At 35.7% G+C, this 26,133-nt stretch overlaps 1 protein-coding gene across 1 annotated transcript; it reads right to left on the bottom strand.

Moving 5' to 3' along the window:
- Window positions 1-476: 476 nt before the first annotated feature.
- On the bottom strand, window positions 477-26,133 carry LOC144451012 (uncharacterized). Its single transcript, XM_078141771.1, has 8 exons — window positions 26,115-26,133; window positions 24,333-24,482; window positions 12,196-12,435; window positions 8,946-9,167; window positions 5,884-6,108; window positions 3,328-3,654; window positions 952-1,257; window positions 477-508 (listed from the first exon to the last, which is right to left on the bottom strand). Exons 1-8 carry the CDS (start codon window positions 26,131-26,133, stop codon window positions 477-479), a joined length of 1,521 nt encoding a protein of 506 aa, XP_077997897.1.

Raw genomic sequence — 26,133 nt, 5'->3', positions numbered from 1 at the left:
TATACTGATATAATTTAATTACTAGTTACAAATAATATTCACTGGTTTTTGAAAATATACATACATGCTTATTTCTTACATGCTGTAATACCACCCCATCCCCACCCCCAATCCCCATCCCCACCCACCTACAGGGGGGGGGGGGTGCTACTCCCATAGATGAACATAGTATTGAGTGGGTCACTGGAAAGGGGTGCAAGGTTGTGCTCATTAGATATGAGAAAGCTAAGCTTAGGGTATATGTGGGCCAGATGATTTTGGAAAGAGCTGCTAAACTCAGGGACCGAGATTTTGCTTCAATTTTATCTCAAAATAAGTACCATTTGCATATTTATATTTATATTTATAATTGCTAAAAGTATGATGTATTTCTAAGAAATAATTATTTTGATCAGCTTTTTAAGCTCATTATCGTATCTATTTTGTGCAATCCAGTTGGCACGAGAAAGGGTCTCCTTTTTTTGGATGTGTGTACTTTACAAACACTTTGGGTTGAAAGAGCACCAACCTGCATATACATTTTACAGTTATAGGTCTGTTTCTCACTCATTTGAAAGGATGGGAAAATGACAGAAATATGATTCATATTTTAAAAAAAGATAAAATTATAAAATCATTATTCCATGTATGTATGTATGTATGTATGTATGTATGTATGTATGTATGTATGTATGTATGTATGTATGTATGTATGTATGTATGTATGTATGTATGTGTGTGTGTGAGTGTGTGTGTGTGTGTATGTATGTATGTATGTATATGTATGTATGTATGTGTATGTATGTATGTATGTATGTATGTATGTATGTATGTGTGTGCCATGCATGCGTATATGTATGTGCATGTGTGTATGCATAATGTATGTATGTACATAATGTAAGTGTGTATGCATGCATTTTATATGTATCACGTATATGCACATGTATGTTTGCATGCTGGAAGATTTCTCACCGTTATTGTAGATAATAGCATATACATCAATCGCATTGAATGCACCTTTCCCATCCTCACAGTCAGTTGATTCTCCATTCTTATCATAAGTCAGCCAGGCAGTATCACTTGAAACACACTGACCACCATCGTGAATGCCAAAGATTGGAAACCCTTGTTTAGCAGATACAATGGCACACTTCCTGATGGCTTGTGAACGCTGCTTGTAGTCGTCTGATAATTTGTCATCAGTGCCCTCTATGGGTGGAATGGATGGGTCTGATTGCACGAAACAGCCAAGGCTTACAAATCTACCAGGGACACTCTCTGTAAAGTGAAAACATCAATATTTAAATTGATCAAAGTTTAATACAATGATAAGGTCTTACAAGTACACAATTGACATTAAATTTCTAGATTGTCAAATCTCTTTACAGAGGATACTAAGAAAATTACATCAATGGGAACTTATTTAGTAAATATTTAAAATACATGTCATTACCCTCATTAAGGCCACAAATACAGATTTGTTACTTTTGAACATAAACTGAATATGATTGCAACAGTTTAAATGTAACTAATGACCTTGTAAGCTTTTCTAGCATAAAAGTACACTTGCCAAAAAACCTCTAGGGTAGCCAATCTCTTTGTTGTAGAATGTTTGCAAAATTATCACTTGTAACTTGTCTGTGTTTGTAAGCATTGGAAAAAGTGCAATGCTGGTTCACACTTTCAGTTTCCAGACATGGACCTGAATATTTTTCTAAAACAAAATAGCATATCATTGATAATAAATACTGAAATCAAGCAGATATGGGGAGAGGGGGCAGGAGGGAGATTCATGGGGGGGGGGGGGGGGGGGGAGTTGGGGAGTCATGATGGTCAAATGGTTAGAATGCATGCCTTGGCCACTTCAGGCTAAAGTCCTTGAGCACGATTTGAACCACAATTGTGCCTCAGTCAACCCAGCTTTATAATTGGGGACCTGGTAGGATAGAGGTTGCATTGTGAATGCTTTAATCCTATGTGCTTATAACGGCTGCAATGTATTGAGTACAGAGTAGGAAAGTGTGATATAATAAAACCAACATTATCATTTGTATTCCCTTCCTGCAGGTTGAGCTTTTACCATTTCACATTCCTATAGGAAGCTATTAGAGTAATTAACACAACTAGAATATTAGAAATGTTTTTGAGAACCGGGCCATTCCTCCCCTCGCCTCCTTGGTCTTTCACTATTATTTCCTTGCACAGCTTCCAATCATTAAAATTTAAATGTGGAATTTCCCAGTATGCCCACCCTTTCATTCCCAAAGCTGTATATGTTATGACGGCTCCATAACAGGAATAACAAAATGAGGTTATAGGTTACAGATATAGACGAGTTAATGAAATTTCTTCTCAAAAGACCATGGAATTAAACAGTTGTTTTTATGTAATTGTATTATGTAGTAAAAGGAGCACAAACTGAGTTTATACGTATTTGGATGTATGAGTTGCTGCATGATTAAAGTGAACATATCAGGATTGAGTATTTATTTGGATTTTTAATTTATAATTTATAAAACATTTTTTTCATGGCGTCCTACTTGAAAAATCATTGTGAAACAACACAGTCCATGTCTGTGTTTGTAATATTGCAAAAAGCTAAAAAATGTGTAAAAAAAAAGAGAAGTTTATTGTACTTGTACATACAATAACAAACATTTGACACATTTATTAATCTTTTGCAATTTATAGAGTTACAAACACAGACTTGGACTATGTTGTTTCACATTGATTTTTCAAGAAGGACATGTAGCACGATAAAATTGGTTTATAAATCCAAAATCCAAAAAATACCAAATTCTCATCAATATATAGCCACTTTAATAGTGAAAAGTTATTCACATGGATTGACAGTACATTCTACTCACAGAAGCATATTACTTTAGTATAACCATCACTTACATTTGACTAAACTCAAACCAGGTGACATGGTTTTATAGTTTATAATAATCACATGATGTAATCTTTTATATGTAGAAAACTGACTAGTCCCAAGAAACCTAACTATGCAAACAACTGTTATACAATGTCAGAAGACAATTGTAATATCATAGAAGGCATACAGTTCCAACAATGTAGCTGAAATAACTGTAGTGTTAGTTTTCAATTTGAGTTTTGTTGTTGTTGTGGAGCTTTTTTTCATTCTGGGTTTTAACTCAAAACAAAAAGTTTGTTCTGGGATTAAACCCCAGCTCTAAGCTCTAAAACAAATCAAATTCAAAACTTAGTACAGCCAACATTAGCATTAACAGTAATAGCTAGAAAATAGTTTAATTGAGGTTTTAAGTTCTAAAAATAGTAAAAATATTGTAAACTCAGTCTATGCCACTTTAAACTAAGTTTACTTACTTCTGAATCCATTTACTCTAAGATAAACATGATTCGCACGGAGTCCACCCTCTCCATCATCAGCACAAACATTAGCTGTACCATACATATCATAGGTTAACCCTAATGTATTGCCTGCCCAACATTTCCCTCCATTTTGTAGTGAGAAAACCAAGAATCCAAGTCGATTAGCAGCAAGAGAGCATTTCTTAAATGCATCCTGTCTGTGTCTGTTACCATCTAATAAATCTGAAACCCGGTCGTTATCTTCTAGCTTACTACTTTCAGGAAAGACACGAGAACCTGGATCGTCGATGTAGCATCCCAGGCTGACATAATGCACAAAATCTGTACAGATAAAAGAGAGAATGATGAAATGAATTTCACAAAAGTAGAGAGTTGAATAATTGTCTGCTTGCTGGATCTGTGAACTATACTCATTCTCTATTGAGTGTAATAATCAAAGCACAGATTCAGCAAGTACACAGGTGATTAAATCAATTTTAACACAATCTCTAAAGAGAATATAAAATATCAAAATTGATCATTTAGTCTATATAGAATATTTTTCTGCTCTTGACCTCTTTGTTGCAATCAATGCGTGAACACCATCAATTGCATCACAATGGTTTGTATTTACTGTACACTGGACGATATTCAGGGGTAGTACTATACATGTAATCTAACACAACATATCCTCTCAACTTAGTTGGATATGCCAATAGAGTCAATACCATGGCAATTCAACTACCGGCTAACTAGCTAAACTTAAACTATTATACGATACATGAGCAAAGTTGGACAAGAAAATATGGAAATTATACCCCGGTTGTTCTACATCACGCCAACCTGCATCTATGTCATGACAATCGAACATACATCTGCATCACTCAGGTTCTGCTGTGTTCGAAATATGAGTCAAAACATTCAAAATTACCATTACTTTCCCTGATTTTTCTTTGCTATTATATTACTGGATTCAGCTGGAAAATACTCCTGGGTATTGTCACTATAACCATCAAGCGAATCATAGTGACAAAGTCCCCTTAGGTCACTTGTATTTTCCTTGGTTGAACGGAAAAAAATATTTGGGAATAATATCTAATTACTAGTATCACATGTTGACATAAGTTATCAATGGACATTAAAGTTTTCCTCAAGTGGCTGTTCATTCAACCTCATTCACTGTTTACACTATTTACACTCAGAATAGGGTGGCATCTCTGATAGCAAGTTTTCCTCAAGTGGTCACACATCAACCTCATTCAGTGTTACAATCTTGATTAAACAGTGATTGTATTATGATAACCAAGGCTATCACCCTTTGCACATGGGCAGTAATCATGTTAGTGATGATTTGATTTGATTTGATTTTTGTGGTGTTTAATAACACTGTTTATATTTCAAAGTTCAGAAAACAAAAACCAGATTTGATAGCATACAAAAAATACTTGCAAAATATTCAGAGAGTAGAATTTCATATTGCAGTTAGAAAAAGTCAATTAAATGCACATATTAAGGAATGGGGACATTTTTTGAAATTGATAACTTAAGAAAAGTTTCTGAATACAAAATGTAAAAGATTTTCATCTATGAAAAGAGTTGTATTTTTGTAATAAGCTCAATAAAAAATGTTATTAAATACCAAAAAACATCACTGTTTTTCAGTTGTTTTTCATTCCCTGACTAATTTAAATTTACTTCCAAATGAATATTCTTTCTCTTTACCAAAAAACACTGCCTTTTGGTCTTTCAGCTACACAATTCTGCGGAACTAACTGCCAAACGCTGTGAGTGTCCACTCTGCACCCAGTATTGAGACTTTCCAGTCAAGACTAAAGACATACCTTTTCGAAAAAGCCTTATTTGTGACAGTATTTATTGTAAAATGTCATTGAGCATCACTTGATACGGATACTAGGTGCTATATAAATATCTTTATCATTATAATTTCTTATATTCAATTCTCTTTATCTAAATGAACACTTCACATCTTATAATCACCAATCACAGTTTACCTACCATCTTATCTACTGAAAGATCAGATAATATGAAGCACATTATAAGGTTCATTCTGATTGGTCAGATAATGTGAAGCACTTCATAAGGTTCATTCTGATTGGATAGAAAGCATTGAAACAAGTACATCTGTTGGCTGTATTGTTAATGAGAGATAAAGTATATGTATGTTTTCCAATCAGTGACAACCTTGTAATAGCTTCACGTCACCCTGAAAGATTATGACACCAAATGCATTCACATACTGTATTAGGTATACTGTGGATCCACATTATATTTCGTACCATGTTTTTGCTAAGTTTGGAGAATCCCAGTAACAGAATGGAGGAAAGGGGTAAACATGGCAGTGTTCCCCCATAGAGTCTATGATAATATTGTTTGGGAACCCAGGTAAAATGACGTGGGAACCCAGGTAGATTTTACCTACTTACCACCCTTAGCAAAAACACTGCAAATTAGTATGTGAATGCATGATTGTTGATTCTACCACATGCAACAACAATATTTTACTTTTTATCAATTTCAGCTGATGGCTTGCTTTCTGTAGTAGCATCTTACCTGCATACACTTCGACTTCACAGGCCCTCAGCTGACTGTATGTACCACTCTGTTCAATACTGACATATCGTCCAAATCTATCATTGCATGGGAACTCAAGGTCACTATTAGTAGTCTTGTCTAAAGCAACTTCTTCTCCACAGACTGGGTTTGAACTGGTGTCTGATGAGTACCCAGCACGTATAATTGCACCATACATCAATATTGAAGTCCATCCACCGTCATCTGTACATTTGGAATACATGTAAAGATACAAACATAGCAGTGTTAGGAACATTCTTGAGTAAATTTCTTCTATCACTCGAGAAGAAAAAACTGAATTGTACCCATTAGCCATACTTGGACAATGAAATGTGGTATAAATATTTGTTTTAAATTTATGACTTAAGGACAAGCCAAAGCATGAGCTAAGTTGACCTGAAATACCATAAACTTGTTCCTCAGATTCATTGTTACTGAGGCTTTGCCAGGACTTTGTGTCTAATTTTACTTTTTGTAGAGACAGCATTGTTTGTTTGTTTGTTGCTTATTCCTTCTTGTCTGTGTTGTAGTTCATTTGAGTTTGTTTATGCAATTAGAATATCAAAAAAAACTATTAAAAAAACTTGTTCCATGAAATCATGAGAAAATGGGTATTAAAACACTAAGTTGATTTTGGTGATTTAATGAATTAGTCACAAATAGATTATTAACAAAGTTTGAGGTTCACAGCCTTCCACCTGATCAAAGCTAAATCAAGGTTAGTGACAATGCAACCATACAAGATTTCTGTAAACTTACGTCATACAACTACTATTCATGTATGAATAACGTTAATGAACTTATCCATTAAATAATATTACAATGCCTATATCATTAGTTGACATGTCTCATTATATATTAATCACCAAATACTGTATATTAAATGTGTATATAGTTAGTTTAGCACCAAGCAAGAATATGAAGTAACATGTGACATGAAATCGCATGAGTACGTCCCTCTGTGTTGCATGACTATTGCATATCTTATCTTTGTGTAGCCGTGATGTAGAGGGCGCCCTCACTGTTTGTTTATTTTATGCCTTTGTTTCTATTATTCATTTATGTATTCCTATTAAAATTATCCACCTATCGTTTGTAAGGTGTTCACCTGTATGAGTTTTTTGTAAGTTTCAATTTCAGGGTTCAGGGTTCGACATTGGCAGTTGTCTCAGTAGTTAACTTTTCCAAATCACGCGACTCAGGGTTCACCATGGTCATTGTTGCTGTAGTGGTATAGCCTCAAAGTCATCAAGCCATGGATATAACTACTCTTCACGATATTAAGCAGAAGACGTTGTCCAAATAGGAGCTAGTCAATACAATGTAAACTGTGAGTGCTACAAAACTTAATTTCCAACAGTTTATTTAATTACCTACTCTGCTGCCACTGGGAACATTAATATAGTTATGCTGGAGTGAAACAAACTGTCTCACTTCATAACGTATATTATTAGAGAGAAAGACTGAGTAACACGTTGCTGCAAAGACTGCATTCAAACTACTTCAGAGCTTGAAACTGTTGCCATGTATTGTAATAATTGTAATCATACTGTACAAGAGTAACACGTTTATTTATCCTAGTAAAATGTCTCACAATTATTTCTGTTATAGCGTCAGATTGTTTGTAGAATCCTGTAATTCATTAACTTCATTGAAGATTTGTTGTATTATCATGTTGTTACTGTTGTTCAAGTAGCCACATCACGTGTTAGTGAGAGCTGCTTTACATGTACTGTCTTCTGACATTTTCAAGTACATTTAAGTATTCTGTTTGACTGTGATCTTTGAATAGGAGCATCTTCAAGGATTTACTCAAGTTCATTTATTCATCAGTGCAATTAATGCGATTCGCAGCAGCCATATAGAATGAACTTCTTTGTTTCTTCATCGAACGCTAATTTTCATTCACTTTGGGTGAAAATAGTTTGATATTTTGTATCTTTAACCTTATTTATAATTTGTGAACAAATACTTTGCTTTGTCTAAGCAATTTGATGATTAATTTTACTGAATGCCTGTATTCCTCCAATTATATCTAGAAGTCGTCTGAGCTATCTAGTTATATTTCTGATAACTTATTGTAATTATTCAACCTTTATTTCTATAATTATGTATTTCTATATTTTGAAGTTTAGCCTCTCATTTAATGATTAACTGTAAAAGTGTAATTATCACGTGATTGCTGATTCGAAATTTGAGTCTTTGCATTTCAATAATCCTCCCAAGCGATTAATTATATGTAAACGCATTTCATCTCCATTTGACCTCATAAAATTTAAATCAATTCTATTTCTATATAAGATTTGAACAAATTATTTAATTGATATCTCAATACTTACACTTAGGCCTAATAAAAAAAATTGTGTTGTTCCAAGTACACTCAATTTTAGAATAGGTGGGGTAGGTCGATTTTTTTATTTTATTTCATTGTATTTTTTTTTCCTGTGTCAGTTTCCATTGTTTCCGAAGTGGTTTCTGCGTTGTTCATTTCTTTCTATCAGATGTACTGCCAGATGTACAGTTTTAGAGTGTCTTTTTAAGTTGATGGCAGTTTCTGCATCTACTATTTCTCGTGAGACTTCACAATTTTTGCGATTTCATTATTTATTTTCTTGAATTCATAAAAAAAAAGTTTAGGGTTGGCAGCGAAAGACTAGGTGGGGTCAGGTAACTAGAACCAAACAATTATTTTTTTTGACCTTATAGAGAGAAGCCAGTCCATTTTTGTTTAGTGAAATCAACTTGCACACTGATGAGATTGTGATGTTAGTTTTCCTTATTATAGATGTGATTATTAGATTATTATATTGTGATTTATTTATATTTATTGAAAGCAACTTGGAATTATCATTGATATTATTTATTCAAGGTGAAATTATATTAAAAGTTGTTAAATCAATTGGACATAAGTCTCATGAGTCTGATTGACCTGGTTAGTTCAGACCCAAGTCCCCATGACTGCATAAGTCTGAGCAACAATCCCAATTACATTTATCTTATCAGTGTATATTATGGTAATGACTAGTAGAGGTGTAACTTACCGTAAGGGAAATGTAGTGGATCTGTGATTTCAGTATAGGTCATTAATGTTGTGGAGGATTGCCAACAAGCAGGAAAACCGTCAACTGTCCATGATTTACAATCTGGATTATTTCTACAATTACTACAGCATTGCTCTGGTGTGGAAGGAATGGTTTCATACCATTCAGGCCCAATACTGTAGTCACTATTTTGCTGGAATTGTGGCACCTCAAGACCACAATCTGTTTTGAACACAAAGGAAGTTTTATTAATGCAGAATCAATGTCAATGCAATCAATAAATGTACACTAACTTTCAAGTGAAAAAGAAAATTTGACAAACTGTGTATTATTGTGTGCATGATGTGAACTTGTTATAAATACACATCAATTAGGAATAGCAAGTGTACTTGAAACATTGTTACAGTAGGTAATTTATATTCATGGTTTTCATCACACATTAAAGTTATATACACACGTGACATGCCAACACATTACAAAGTTACACATGTGACATGCCAACACATTCATTGTAACTTTACTGATCAAGTTTGAGAATATTACACATGTATTATTTCAGGGGGTCCATGCTTAATTAGTTTTGTTTACAACTAGCCAACAAACAAACAATCAAAAAAATATATATACATGTATTGACTACAGATTTCAACAATGATATGATTAAATATTAATATTAATATCAATGTATCTATACAAGAAATAAACTAATATTGTTACCATGATTTTATTATGGTCACACAGGAAAGTATCTCAAAGTATACATAAATACAATCTAGAGACAAAGTTTTTTAAAAAAATTTTTGTTGCATAGATACTTTAATATCATTCATGTTTGTCATTTTTGTCAAGCCTGATATATTTTCATGTGTATTGAAGGCATGGACATTCTAATAGTGTTGTACAGGGTAGACATGTGTATTGAAGGCATGGACATTCTAATAGTGTTGTACAGGGTAGACATGTGTATTGAAGGCATGGACATTCTAATAGTGTTGTACAGGGTAGACATGTGTATTGAAGGCATGGACATTCTAATTGTGTTGTACAGGGTAGACATGTGTATTGAAGGCATGGACATTCTAATAGTGTTGTACAAGGTAGACATGTGTATTGAAGGCATGGACATTGTAATAGTGTTGTACAGGGTAGACATGTGTATTGAAGGCATGGACATTCTAATAGTGTTGTACAGGGTAGATATGTGTATTGAAGGCATGGACATTCTAATAGTGTTGTACAGGGTAGACATGTGTATTGAAGGCATGAACATTCTAATTGTGTTGTACAGGGTTATAGACATGTGTATTAAAGCTGCACTGACTGTTGGAATATTATTTTTTTTATTAGGCAAACAACCCAATATATTCATGGAATATTCTTAAAATACTCATAATTAGACCATGTATATGAATAATTAGAAGTAAAGTTTATTCCTATGGATGCAGGAGGGTTTATTTGACATCTTTTCGCGATTGTCACTGAGTTGTAAGTAAATGGTTGTACATACAGAGTATATGATGTTAATATGCAAATTAAATCACATACTACTGGTATATATATTCGTAAAGTTCAAACCTTGACAATTCCAAAAATCACTTACAACTGACATTAAACATGTCAATAACGATCCTGCATCCTAAAGTCACAGCAACAGGTTGAAATCATAATCACATTGTGGTTGCTGATTTTAGGGTGTAGACCAAATAATCCATTTGATTGGATTTATTGCACGTTATTTATATGTATGTGTTATACTAGTCTAGCTGCTAGACCTCGGATGTTCTTCCCATAGAATATGACATATGACCGAACATCACTATTGATGATGTTCGGGCAAGCCCTCACTGCGAACTTCATTCGCTTATCGTATCGGAAGAAAGCTAATGAGTGAAGTAAACAGGTTAGGGCTAGGAGGTATGACCAGCTAATGATGTATCCATACAGTGCAGTAGATAAACAGACTATAGGGCTAGGAGGTATGACCAGCTAACAATGTATCCATACAGTTCAGTAAACAGGCTAGGGCTAGGAGGTATGACCAGCTAACAATGTATCCATACAATGCAGTAAACAGGCTATAGGGCTAGGAGGTATGACCAGCTAATGATGTATCTTGACACTGCAGTAAACAGGCTATAGGGCTAGGAGGTATGACCAGCTAACAATGTATCCATACAGTTCAGTAAACAGGCTAGGGCTAGGAGGTATGACCAGCTAACAATGTATCCATACAATGCAGTAAACAGGCTATAGGGCTAGGAGGTATGACCAGCTAATGATGTATCTTGACACTGCAGTAAACAGGCTATAGGGCTAGGAGGTATGACCAGCTAACAATGTATCCATACAGTTCAGTAAACAGGCTAGGGCTAGGAGGTATGACCAGCTAACAATGTATCCATACAATGCAGTAAACAGGCTATAGGGCTAGGAGGTATGACCAGCTAATGATGTATCTTGACACTGCAGTAAACAGGCTATGGCTAGGAGGTATGACACCAACGATGTATCTTGACACTGTAGAAAATAGGCTATGGCTGGGAGGTAAAAGTATGTCCAGCTAATGATGTATCTTGACAGTGCAGTAAACAGGCTATGGTTGAGATGGTACGATTTGTGTCCCAGAAACAAACAGTGTAGTACGTCACCCCTGGCGATGCTGACGAAACATCAGAAAAAATTTGGGATTCATTTCCAAGAATTTTTTTGACTCTGTGAGTAGAAATTTTCATTTATACTTTACCAGAGTTCCTGAATATTCATTCTCGCAACAAACAGTATGTCTGTCCATTGATACATATAACTACCATCTGTTATATTTAACAAGACCATGATGATTGTTGAAAAGTTAAGGAGAGGTACGTCCCATGAGTGAAACAATATCATCTACTCCATTTTCCCTGTAAAGGGGCGCTAAATGTGGTAAGTGTGGGATCAAAGAATTGGATCTACCGGTGCCATGTGAGTGCAACAGTGTGCAAGAAAAGTGCTACTGATGTAACATCTCTTTCAACATGGTGCAGAATGTTATGGTCAAATCAGTCTGTAGGGATCAATAAGATGTAACATATTTCTCGCACTCTTTATGTACATGGCCTACTGTGGCTCTGACATGTGCTTGATCTAGTACTTCACACTTGTCAAAATTTAACATTCTTACATATCCAAAGCAGAAGAAAATTTTATGAATACTTAAGACATGTGCATGATTCTAATAAATATAGACAAGATAGTATAGTTTCATACTAACCTTGTCCAGTGAAGTCCCATCTGTTTTTGATGACAGCACAACTGATACGATGAACTGATCTTTTTTCATCCCCAAGATCTACTTTCAACAAAGGGAGAGTACCAGTACTGTCAGTTTCCAGGTGATAACATGTACTTTCATCACCATCCCCTAACACATCAGGAAGTATACCATCAACAACAGTACCACCCTCTTTTGTTACTTCCTTTAGAGCTAAGTTTACCAGTCTTATGTTTGTCCCTAAGTGGAATAAAAATAACAAGAACAAGAAAACATTGTAACTCAAAAGACAAGCGACCTATCGGTCAGAATAGCTCCGCTGTTTGTTTTTTTTAATTTAATTTTTTATTTTGGTGACATGTAGAAGTGGTTCAGGTCTTCACTATGCAGTTTTGTTTTAGCGATGCAATAAAGTGGTTAGTGGTTTCATATGATGTCTCACTATAAAACACATTTTACACAGAAGTTGGTAATGTATTGTACTTTTATACCATAGTCACCATTTTATAACAAAAATCTACTGTTATGAAAAATTGCACAAAATCTCAGAAAAAAATGACTGGGAAATGCACACAAGAAAAAGAAAAAAAGAGGATTTTGAGGTTGGCTATAAATAATTCCAGTGTCTTACAGCTGTAACCCTGGAAAATTTTAATGATGAATGAAATAAACTAGGGATCTAAAATAATTTTGAGGCAATTTGAATTTCAATTTTCTAACAAATTTACAAAGTCAACAACATTCAACTTGTACTAGTTGTGGTAGATATATATAGGGAAGAAATGTATTAATCGCCATCTTAGTTTCCGTACGGCGACAATCTCAAGTTAAGTACCCGGAAGAGAGTCATTCTCAGCCATACGTTACAGTGGTAACACTCGTTCATGTTCGGTTACCTTTCACAATGAAAACACAACGAAATGGTTGAAATGATCTTTTTTTTTATTTCTTTTCATCACAACAACAAAATCTGCGTGATTGATCAAAAGTGTTGTAAACTAAACCAGAAAGAATTATCGGACTGGCTAAACTTCCCGATGAACTGGAGTAAGGTCCTACTACTTCCAAGTAAGCCTCGATAGTACTATAGTATGTGAGAAAATCGTCTCAAACTAGCGATACAACTTTCAAAATATAACTTGACATGTCTTCATTTGTTAGAGTTATACAATTCAAGACGGGTTTTCACTCGAAAACAACAATTCTGTGAATAATGACACTCTGAACGCAGCGATTTCTCGGACGATGTTACCACTGTAACGTATGGCTGACAACGACTTGCTTCCGGTGCCGTGCCGATCTTATCCCTTGCCGATTTCGTCCCCGCACATGCGCAGACTATCCAACATGGTTTCTATTCATAAAACGGCCCACCGGACGTAGACTTCTCTAACCCCCGATTTCCAAGCCACTTTCTTCTATCATATGTCAGTCGTTTCGACTTTTTGTAGAGAAGCAATCTGATCGTAGCATGGCAAATCGTATACTTGTACCAAAATTCCTACAGATTAAACAGCACCAAATTTAATGAAAGATGCTACAGATATTTACTGTGCAAAGATTTGATAGTAGTGAAAGATTTCAAGCAGTATGTTGTTATTTATGTTATTGCCACTTTCTGATCAATGTACTTCCAGCAGGAAATTCCTATTCTGTGATAATTATACATAAACCACTGAACGGGAGCATTTTCAGTTTAGTTCTGGTTTACTTAGATGATGATGATCTAAATATTTTTCTAACTCTTTGACTCTCAGTTGTGAAAGTTGTCCATTCAGGGTCAAGGACAACCAATCATACATAAAGAGGTATTTACAGAAGTTTAAAGTGGATGATTTAAAAAAATGGAAAGCTGGGATGTGTTGTCTTTACATTACACTCAGGATATTTAAAAACATACAGGGATTGATTAACATTTTAGATACACTATAGTATTTGAGCTGGCAATGTTGGTACTCCAAGTCAGTCAATTGCATATGTTTTGATGCAGTTAACTAGTTTCACTTAAAAGGTGTAGCCCCCCTCCCCTGGCCATCTCCAATTTGTAAGTGCACCCCCCTAAATTCCTCCACCCCAGGCCATAAATAATGACGGCTCCCTTAGTTTAACTGATTAATCCACTTCTCCAAACGTATAATACAATTTATACTAATTTAGACACTTAACAGTGATCAACGGATAAAAAAGAGATTTTCGCGTGAACTTGATTTTTGAGTCGAGGGTCGAAATCGGCAATAGAACCGAAATCGGCAGAATGATCCACTTCCCCAAACGTATATATACATTTTATACGAACTTAGACACTTTAACAGTGATCACCGGATAGATTATACGAAAGAAATTTTAGCATGAACTTGATTTTTGAGTCGAGGGTCGAAATCGGCAACGGAACCGAAATCGGCAGCTTTAGCTGCCGATCTGATCCCGCGAAGCCCTGTTGGATAATATGCGCATGCGTGGGGGACGAAATCGGCAAGGGATAAGATCGGCACGGCACCGGGTTAGTCCCTCATGCATACGGGTGGATTGTCGGCGATTAATACATACATCGTCTGATATTTTAATTCACAGTATTTCTTGTGACCGGCGCCTGTCAGCAGACTCTGCCATTTTTTTCATCATTCCATTGTATTTAAACCTTGTACTTGACATTTCGCAATATTTATAATTCTCAACAAAATACCTCAACATGCCTCACTTCGCTCGTACTCAAAGCAGCCCCGCGCGGTATGATCACTGACACTGATGACATGATGAGAGAGAACCTTTTCGGATTTACATGTAAAACGGGGAAAGATACGCAAAACATAATGCAAAGTCTAAAGCCAAATTAAAGTTGTAATTATTTTAATTATTTTTACTTGCCAAATATTTGCATTTTGGAAAGGCAAGACACGTTCATGTCGTTTAACTTTACATGTGAACTGTCGGCCATAACTTCAACCGCATGTCTGGCATGCCCTTCCTTACGCAAGTTGTCTGAATTCTGGTTCACTGTCATTCCAAATTGCACGACAATATAGAATTAACCACAAGTTACATGTTATCTGAAAACATCACACTTTTATAGTGGGTCTGAAGTGTGATTTTAGTGAGTACCAAGAACGTCCTGTGTTGATACTCAAGATGCTTGCTGTGGAAAATCGCTCGGTCAAATGAGGTCACCTTCAGCTTCTGGTCGAATCAGGATAGAGTATGCAAATGAGGATGTTGCGGACTGATTTGAAGTTTACAACCCTGTTTCGAACAAACGCTTGTCATTTGGGCGCCCAATGCGTAGAATTATGACTATAGCACATATTACATTGCTTGTTTGACGTCAATAGTGTCTTTTGAAAAGTGGCAGTTTACTTAAAGTCTCGTCGACTGATTTCCAATATGGCGTCGGTCATTATGCTCATTAACATATTCATTTTTTTTTCAAATTACAAAAAAAAAATCATAAAAAATAAAAATGAGGATGTGCTGACTTGAAATTAACAAATCTGAGTAAGCTACCCCCTGCGCATCAACACGCCAGATATCAAAGCAATCTAATAAGAGGTTTTCAAGGAGTTGATGAAAATGACATTTTATGAAAAAAAATCATAAAAAATTGAAAATGGCACAGATCAACTTGGCATGAACAAATCTGAATAGCCTCCCCCCAGGGAACATGCACACCAAATATCGAAGAATTCCGACTGTCACTTCCGGAGTAGATAGTAAAAATATAAAAGTTTGACGGACACCTATGATTCACTCTACTCTCTATACCTCAATACCCACCTATACCTAAAGCTACGCTTTCAGCTTTCGCTGACAGCGGAGCTAAAAAGTGTATATTTCTATTTGGGAGAAAAGCTAATAATATCAATAATGATAATACATTTATTGTCCATCCCTCCCTCCCTCACTTTCTCTGTCTGTCTGTCTGTCTGTCTGTCTGTCTGTCTGTCTGTCTGTCTGTCTGTTTGTCTGTCTGCCTCCCTCCCTCCCTCCCTTTTATGTCTTCCAATTTCAATCTGTAAATTATGTGAGGTCAGTCTAATTCTTGAAATTAAACCAACTTCTCTGTTTTTCATATTTTTCAGATAATTGGCTGTCTGTATCAGTCTGTCTGTCTGTCTGTCTGTCTGTCTGTCTGTCTGTCTGTCTGTCTGTCTGTCTGTCTGTCTGCCTCCCTCCCTCCCTCCCTTTTATGTCTTCCAATTTCAATCTGTAAATTATGTGAGGTCAGTCTAATTCTTGAAATTAAACCAACTTCTCTGTTTTTCATATTTTTCAGATAATTGGCTGTCTGTATCTTATTGTGTAATAATTTGAGTCTTGTCTATCATTGTCTTTGGTCCATTTCTTGGTGAAATAATCTTTTACAAATGTTCAAAAAGTATTCCTTTGCGGTATTGTTGATGTTTGAAATTTCGTATTCTTCTTTTTATAATCCAATAAAGAAATGTACTTTTCTTAACGAATGTTATAACAATTCTATTCTATTCTACTCTACTCTACTCTATTCTATTCTATTCTATTCTATTCTATTCTATTCTATTCTATTCTATTCTATTCTATTCTATTCTATTCTAATCTATTCTATTCTACTCTACTCTACTCTACTCTACTCTACTCTACTCTACTCTACTCTACTCTACTCTACTCTACTCTACTCTATTCTATTCTATTCTATTCTATTCTATTCTATTCTATTCTATAATGTGAGTTTAATAGTGTCAATGTCCTGATAGAGTGAATAGGGTAAGGGTTAATTTAAGATTGTTTGTTTCCCAGGATACCTTACCCCCAGTTATAGCAGGTCTCTTCAACCCCAGATTTGCCAATGTAGGGTTTATCCTAACAATCAATTTTATAACTCTATTTCAGATAGGTTGCACAATGTGGGGTTTATACTAACAATCAATTTTATAACTCTATTTCAGATAGGTTGTACAATGTGGGCTTTATACTAACAATCAATTTTATAACTCTATTTCAGATAGGTTGTACAATGTGGGCTTTATACTAACAATCATTTTTATAACTCTATTTCAGATAGGTTGTACAATGTGGGGTTTATACTAACAATCAATTTTATAACTCTATTTCAGATAGGTTGTACAATGTGGGGTTTATACTAACAATCAATTTTATAACTCTATTTCAGATAGGTTGTACAATGTAGGCTTTATCCTAACAATCATTTTTATAACTCTATTTCAGATAGGTTGTACAATGTGGGGTTTATACTAACAATCAATTTTATAACTCTATTTCAGATAGGTTGTACAATGTGGGGTTTATACTAACAATCAATTTTATAACTCTATTTCAGATAGGTTGTACAATGTGGGGTTTATACTAACAATCAATTTTATAACTCTATTTCAGATAGGTTGTACAATGTGGGGTTTATACTAACAATCAATTTTATAACTCTATTTCAGATAGGTTGTACAATGTGGGGTTTATACTAACAATCAATTTTATAACTCTATTTCAGATAGGTTGTACAATGTGGGGTTTATACTAACAATCAATTTTATAACTCTATTTCAGATAGGTTGTACAATGTGGGGTTTATACTAACAATCAATTTTATAACTCTATTTCAGATAGGTTGTACAATGTGGGGTTTATCCTAACAATCAATTTTATAACTCTATTTCAGATAGGTTGTACAATGTGGGGTTTATACTAACAATCAATTTTATAACTCTATTTCAGATAGGTTGTACAATGTGGGGTTTATACTAACAATCAATTTTATAACTCTATTTCAGATAGGTTGTACAATGTAGTGTTTATACTAACAATCAATTTTCTGGATCCCCCTCAGCATAAAGAAATGCAGCGAAGATAAAACCAGCCTCGTCTGTGTTCAGTCCCCTTTAATGCAAATGCTGATCACAGTAGTGTAAAATGTTAATAAAAGTAGTTTCCACATCCTTAAACACATTCATCAGGTCGGTAAAACATAGTGATACAAGTACGTATTATTACTAGTAGTTTAGAGTGGTAGATGACTTCCCTAGTCTGTAACGGTACGCTGTGACGTGGAGCCCTCACACATCGGTCAACCGTGAGAGGAGGCCGGTGAGGGCAGAATGGCAAACATTACTGGACTGTACAATCATTGCCTGGGGCCATGGTTCTTGACTCAGCCGGAGTCGAAACATGTACAGTACCGTGGTTGCAAGGGTGTACGTGTCCTGCCATAAAAATGACAGATTTACTGACATGCTTACCACTAAAGTAAAAACTTGTCTTGGATCTTGTCCCACTGTATCGGTGATCATGCAGTCCAAGTGGGAAATCCCCAAACCCGGCCCCGGGAAGTTTACTGAACTTGAAGTCGTGACCACAGGCGCTCGTGAAGTTGTTAGGTCACAGAGAAGTCCGAAAATATTGAGAAATACGACAGTAGTGCAGTGAGGCCGAACATCGAGCTTGCCCTTACGAGCTTGACTTACGGGCTCGATGTTCAGCCTCACTGTCGTAGTTCTCCATGTTTTCGTAGCTCTCTGTGTGACCATGGATGTATTCTCACTAATACATCCATGGTGTGACCTAACAACATCACGAGCGCCAGCTGCGACAAATACAATAACAATCCAGTCACTGTACTGCAAGACACACACGGCGTAGACTACACGGCGTTCACACGTTACGCACGCGCACCGCGTTCGCATGCATGAGACATGTGAGACCAGCTGTCGAAGTTTTATTGTTATGTAAATTACTCATGGGGGGGGGGGCACGCAGTTAAGTTCTCACTTCTCAGACTTACTTATTATCTTGTTTTCGATTATTTTCAATATACTGGTATAATATAATAGCTATAAACCACCCCTGGTCGGTTTTGACAAGTGACCATGTATTAAAATCGGGAAAAATTATCAAATTGAGATATTAAAGAATTTTCGCTGTATACTATAAGTAAATGCATGGCACTAAAATAAAGTAAAGTTTCAACAAAATAACTTATGTATATATATCGGCGTTGCTCGTACATATAATAGCGAGTGAGTGCACATATTTCGTTCACTGGTCAAAACCTCGCTAGAGCAAATTTTTTGCATGAAAAGTTCCTCATCTGGCACACCTTGGAACATCATAAAAAAAATATTGTCCCACCATTTATGATAACTACACACACACACACACACACACACACACACACACACACACACACACACACACACACACACACACAGGCACGGATGGACGTACAGACAGTGATGTCACTCCTCTCTACTAAGAAGCAAACGTGGTTCGTAGTCAAAATCATATATACATTGTACAAATATCAAAAAGTTTATGAAGTTTATGGAAAATTACTATGCCTGGACCTAAACGAGCAAGTTTATGCAAATAACCACGATAAAGGAATTATATGAATGGGATGACAGATTGTTTGAGTATGAAGTTTTACAAGGGAACATCGACATCGAGACCTACCTACAGAACACAAATTCACGACCTAATGAAAATAAAAACATGGGCCCAAAATAAAGCATTAAGAACGACAAAATATTTTATAATCTTCCCTTCCCTGAGTTGCAGACAGGTTATTTAAAATCATGGCAATAGATATATTTTAATTGTTTTGCATCTCACAGCAACATACTCTAGCCCACGTCTCTATAACTCATTTCGTGCCGAGGGTACTCCAAGTACCGTAGTAAGCGTAACGGTTAACCAAGCAAAATTTTGTGGTTCACTAGCCCACTTCCCAGATCGAGATCCAGTTCTTGTCTCGAGCTGGTTCCCATCTCAATCTCGTTCCAATCTCGCTCTAGTTCCATCTGTACCTTTTATTCACAGACAAGGAATTTCTGCTTGCCTTGCCTGTGTTTTATTGAATCACGTACTTTCTACTCTTAAAACAGTGACGTCATAATGTCTTCAATATGATTGGATCTAAGTCAAAAGATGAATCCAGCCTTTGATATGTGTAACAAAATTGACTAAACACGAACGTCGGCTGAATTCAAAACGATCCATGTTGAAACAAGGACTCAATTCACAAATGATGAGTCGTCACTTATCCTAATTACCTTGCATATTAAATGTCATTGATGTCATTACAGTGAGCTAATTAATTTGCACACAATATGTCAATACATCATCCTATAGCTTTCATTCTCAACCAAGCAAAACGATGATTAAAATTGCTATTCTCGTGACTCAGTGAATTAGAGGAAATAAATCTAAAATATTGTAGAAAGGGTTATTGAAATTGCCAAAATGATAAATATTGAAATGTCGATTCTTAACAGTCTGTGAGTCTCTCTCTCTCTCTCTCTCTCTCTCTCTCTCTCTCTCTCTCTCTCTCTCTCTCTCTCTCTCTCTCTCTCTCTCTCTCTCTCTCTCTCTCTCTCTCTCTCTCTCTCTCTCTCTCTCTCTCTCTCTCTCTCTCACACACACACACACACACACACACACACACACACACACACACACGAACATTGCCACATTTTATCGTCTGAGACGACAAAAATGTTACAAACATTGCGTCTATAATCGGTTGGCGTAACAAACATTGCACAACACTTTCTTTACACTGTCCATGAGCTACCATTATCAGTTACATTATAAATATAAAAAGAGAACAGACACATGAAGGTAACTTAACGTCGGCGATCATCGGCGCCTTCATTCTGATATTTTTGACTAAAATGTAACGATTGTGCTCATTTCTTGTCAGGCCAGACAATACATGTCACATGTTGAAAAAGTAGCAATAATAGCAGATGAATTAGCTGACTTTCATGTAGCTAAGTCTCTGAGATATTTGTCTGGCCAGACGATAAAATATTGGTAAGATTTGTGTTTCAGGTTTCGTTATTTTTGTTGTATTCCATTCCAAGGACACCAATCTTATACAACATGGTATCCAATATTAGCAGTGTACTGGTATGCATGAAGGATATATATATATATATATATATATACAAATTATTGTGTTAGGACCTTTAGAGCAAACTTATTTACAATTTTGCCTTTACCATAAGTTCTGGTCATCAAAAACATTTTTTTTTTTCATTTATCCAGCGTTGAAATAAGCAACTACAAGATATTACACAGCAGACTACAAAGCGTTGAAAGAACTACAAGATATTACATAGCAGACTACAAGATATTACACAGTAGACTACAAAGCGTTGAAATATTACAAGATATTACACAGCAGACTACAAGATATTACACAGCAGACTACAAAGCATTGAAAGAACTACAAGATATTACACAACAGAGGACAAAGCATTGAAAGAACTACAAGATATTACACAACAGAGGACAAAGCATTGAAAGAACTACAAGATATTACACAACAGAGGACAAAGCATTGAAAGAACTACAAGATATTACACAGCAGAGGACAAAGCATTGAAAGAACTACAAGATATTACACAACAGAGGACAAAGCATTGAAAGAACTACAAGATATTACACAGCAGAGGACAAAGCATTGAAAGAACTACAAGATATTACACAACAGAGGACAAAGCATTGAAAGAACTACAAGATATTACACAGCAGAGGACAAAGCATTGAAAGAACTACAAGATATTACACAACAGACTACAAAGCATTGAAAGAAGAACAAGATATTACACAGCAGACTACAAGATATTACACAGCAGACTATAAAGCGTTGAAATAACTGCAAGATATTACACAGCAGACTACAAGATATTACACAGCAGACTACAAAACGTTGAAATAACTACAAGATATTACACAGCAGACTACAAGATATTACACAGCAGACTACAAAGCGTTGAAATAACTACAAGATATTACACAGCAGACTACAAGATATTACACAGCAGACTACAAAGCGTTGAAATAACTACAAGATATTACACAGCAGACTATAAAGCGTTGAAATAACTACAAGATATTACACAGCAGACGACAAAGCAATGGCAATCTATTTTAATATTTTGTTCTTTTTTTCTTATAAAATATTCACATTATTTGTTCAATGTTTCATCATTCAAAACTTCTTGCTTTGTGCAATGCGAACACCGACACGGTCAAATTTATATTAACGACATCAAAAGTCGTACCATATATTCAATAGACAAACACCATATGCTTTCAAATCAGTTTTACATATTGATTCTCTATTTTGTTGATGATAACAGCTTGCACATTTTCTACATAACCACTCAACGAGTTTACATTCAAAAAGGAAATGTTTACTATCTTCAGACTCTTTACACCCGAGTTTCTCGACATTTTATTACATTTACACGGATTTTTTTCATGCGAAATATTGTTATATGATAAATAATAACTAAATGGTTAGCAGTGAAAGAAATGGCACAACGTTCGAGAGATTACTCGACAAACTGGAAGCAGCAGAAGCTGAATGTTTTTATTGTACGCCATTTATGGGGAACTACAGTGGTGCTAGTTTTGCGGCATTTCTGATGCTCACAGAGCCCAAAAATTCAATTTAACTAACCCATGCAACACACAACTTCTCTAAAAATAGAGTTACAAATATTGGCAAATTAGCATAGAAGGGACTTGTTATAAACTGGGGTTCAGCATCACAGGTAGATAAAAAAAATAATAAGAACTCCCTCGGTTGGGGGTGGGGGAGGGGGTACTTGGTTTTAGAACAGGTACTAGGTATAGACGTGTATGATTCAATAAACAAAAACGCAAGCTTTCAACTGATGCAAAGGATATTAGGTTCAAAGTCAAAATGGAAAATGATAATTTCTTATCCGAAATGCAGTTATTTAACATGGAATACATGTATCGTCATGAGATGACACCCAAAGTTGACTCTCGTCAGAGGAAATATTTTTGGACATCAAATTTCAAGAATTGCATAAACACCTGTTATGAGTGGAGCCATAAGAATTATATAGGATAATTCTCTTTTTAGAACAAAGCCATTAAAATATAACTGTGTATTTGCGCAGATATTAGGTTTGTATTTTAATAGTAATGGCGAAAAAAACCCGGCTATGGATCTTTAAAAAAAAAAACTCGAACGTTTTATTCCACATGGACACCTTACTATATAAGACCTAACACACTTGTATAGTAATTCAATACTGAAAAGCGATGAAGCTATGTCATTTTGATTTTTAAACTAATAATAATAATTTATTATCAGATAAAAGAACCTTAACGTAGAAAGAAAAAGACTGAAAAGCAAGACAGAGCATATTTCCACTAACGCAACTTAACGTTCACGACGTGTGTTGGAAGGTGCCGTAAAGAGGCAAGTTCTTCTGCGACGATGTGTCAAATGATTATCTAGTTATAGCTTGAACACTTCGTGAAGATGTAGAAAAGTAAAACCTTCGTTAAAATGAACTTATTTCTTAAATTCATAAGATCTGTCCATATTTTAGTGACCTCCCCGCATTACGTATGTGTGTGTGTGAGATGTGGAACTTGAGAAATTGTTACGTTCCGCATTTTCATTATGAATACACTGAATACACTGTGAACGGTAGCATCGCCAAGACGCAAGTTTCTATGTTCATGTTCTTCAAGGGAAAATACCTTACATGACTCATTTCGAGTTTTATCGAGACATACACTGACACAATTGTAGTCTTGTATGTATGCCCAAAAATAGTCCCTTGGCTCCGCTCGAAACATCTGTTTTTAACTATTAACACGGAGATTACTTTAACAAATTTTCACTTCATGCACTTCCAATGCAAGTACTAAATGACTGGGACAACGTGTTAAAATAGCAGTAATCAATATATCAAACTCTCTGCATTCAAATTCTTAGGAGAAAGAATTGAAAAATGAACATTGCCGCCGTCACCAAACATTTTATATTATCTATATATATATCTATATCTATATATCTGGTGTGATTTTCATTACGCACTGAGTGATCGCAAAGTTACCGTCTGTTTAATGACGGTTAAGGTACACGGGGAAGAACCGCTGCCGATTGCAGGCCCTTAGATCTGTAACAATTACTAACATACATTGTTGACTTCACATGCCACTCATATGGAAATTTGCCGTTTAATTTTCATGAAACTTCGAATACAGACTTAAAAATATCTACCGTTACATTGACAGGTTATCTTTAACAACTAATTAGTTCTCCCAGAAGAAAGTATAACACAAACAAAACACAAAATGTATCGATGTATGTGTTTTACCTTCGAATTCAGCTTTACAGGTTATGACAGTTAGGATGTTCCACAACAAGACCACTAACAACAAGCGGAAATTCCTCCATGGGAACGGAGAGAGTTTGCCATTACAATTCTCTCCGATGCTAAAGTATGACCAATTGAGAACTTCCCAACCTCGAAAATCCGAGGTTAGTTAATATGCTAAGCTGGTAGAAATGTGTTAATTGGCCTCATCATCTATATCAACAGAAATAAAGAAGTGTCGGGTATTTGCATAATCTTCTTTTCCATCTTTTCATTGTATGCATGGTGCGCTCAGACCACTATAGAAAGTTGTCTTGCTGCTAGACGTTCGGGCTTTCTCCCGACGAAGTTCGCTGTGATGGCGAACGCCCATCCTTGTCGTATTGTAAATTCGGAATACAGTGTTAACACCTGAGGTCTAGCAGCTAGACTAGGACATGAGTAGCTGTGGCCAGATTCATAGGAAGTATTTATAGTAGGAGCACAGAAACTTCAAAGGCTTATTTATTCTTTATTGTTTAGTATAATGTCGTAGCGTTATTTTACAAATTGTGACGCGAACTTGGCCGCTTTATAATGAACACGCAGGACAATAGCCACCTTAGCTCTGAAATATGATTTGAGAACTCTCTGTCAGCAGTTGTGTCGCAGTTCTCTGAGTGCACATTTCCAAACTTTGACCCGTCTTTTTTACACCTGACCCCATGAAGACGAACCATTACACAAATATCCATTATCGGATAAAATCAAATTTTAGACTCTAGGTTAGATGCTTGCTCTGATTCACTTTTTATGATATTATCCTATAAAAAGAAGTCTGTACGTGCGAAGAGTAATATTAGAGTCTAAAATTCGATTTTGTTGGCGTCTGTCAAATCGCTACCTAGTCTTGCTGCTAGATGTTCGTGCTTTCTTTCGATATTAATTACTATAAGCGAACGAAGTTCGCAGTGAGGGCTTGCCTTGGATGTTCCATCCTCGATAGCGATGTTCGGTCGTGTGTCGTATTGTATCGGAAGAACATCCGTGGTCTAGCAGATAGACTAATCGCTACCATGAAAAGAGGCCAATGGTTTGCGTGATGTTGAAAATAAAACGTCCATATGATTATTATATTGAAACGGCTTAGTGAATACACACAACTAGTACTATAAACGGAGATGTGTTCCAACTCAGACTCAGATCACTAATGAATATTTTCAGTGATCTGAGGTTACACAGACAAGGAACACAAAATTGCAGTCCCGTGCTTTTATAATGTTTTGCACTCGCAAATCCGTGATCAAAGAATGTACACTTGCTATTGAATCCAGGATGAATAAAGTTTAAACGTTGTAAACCTTTCTCGAATATATTCTGACAGTGATGTTGAATTTGAGGGAAAATTCTGTTTGACAATAGAATAGACTAGCCAAGATTACTGACTACATAGCTCTTCAATGTAAGTGTGAGCAGTGAAGTGAAAACAGCTAGTGTACTTCCCGTTTCTCGGACAAGGCAACATTGTATCGCCCTTCACATGCTATTGTTTGTAATTGATAAAACAAAAGGCGTTCTATAGAATATCATATCCCTTCGTCGCTAAAATTAACAGACACGAGAAAATGACGGAAATACAAGTTATCGAACATTCAGGACAAACACCTTTTTCAGTTAGAAAAACTTCCCTTTTTGAAATGGAGATTAGTCCCCAGCATCATTTTCACAAACCTGCGAAGAGGCCTTTAATTGACACAAGATTGTACAGTCATGGACACAGTCTATCTGAGAGACATTCCTTACTGTTCACAAATACAGACAT

The sequence above is a fragment of the Glandiceps talaboti genome, chromosome 20, assembly GCF_964340395.1.
Source record: "Glandiceps talaboti chromosome 20, keGlaTala1.1, whole genome shotgun sequence".
Lineage (NCBI taxonomy): Eukaryota > Metazoa > Hemichordata > Enteropneusta > Spengelidae > Glandiceps > Glandiceps talaboti.
This window is presented reverse-complemented; position numbering and strand designations above follow the sequence as displayed.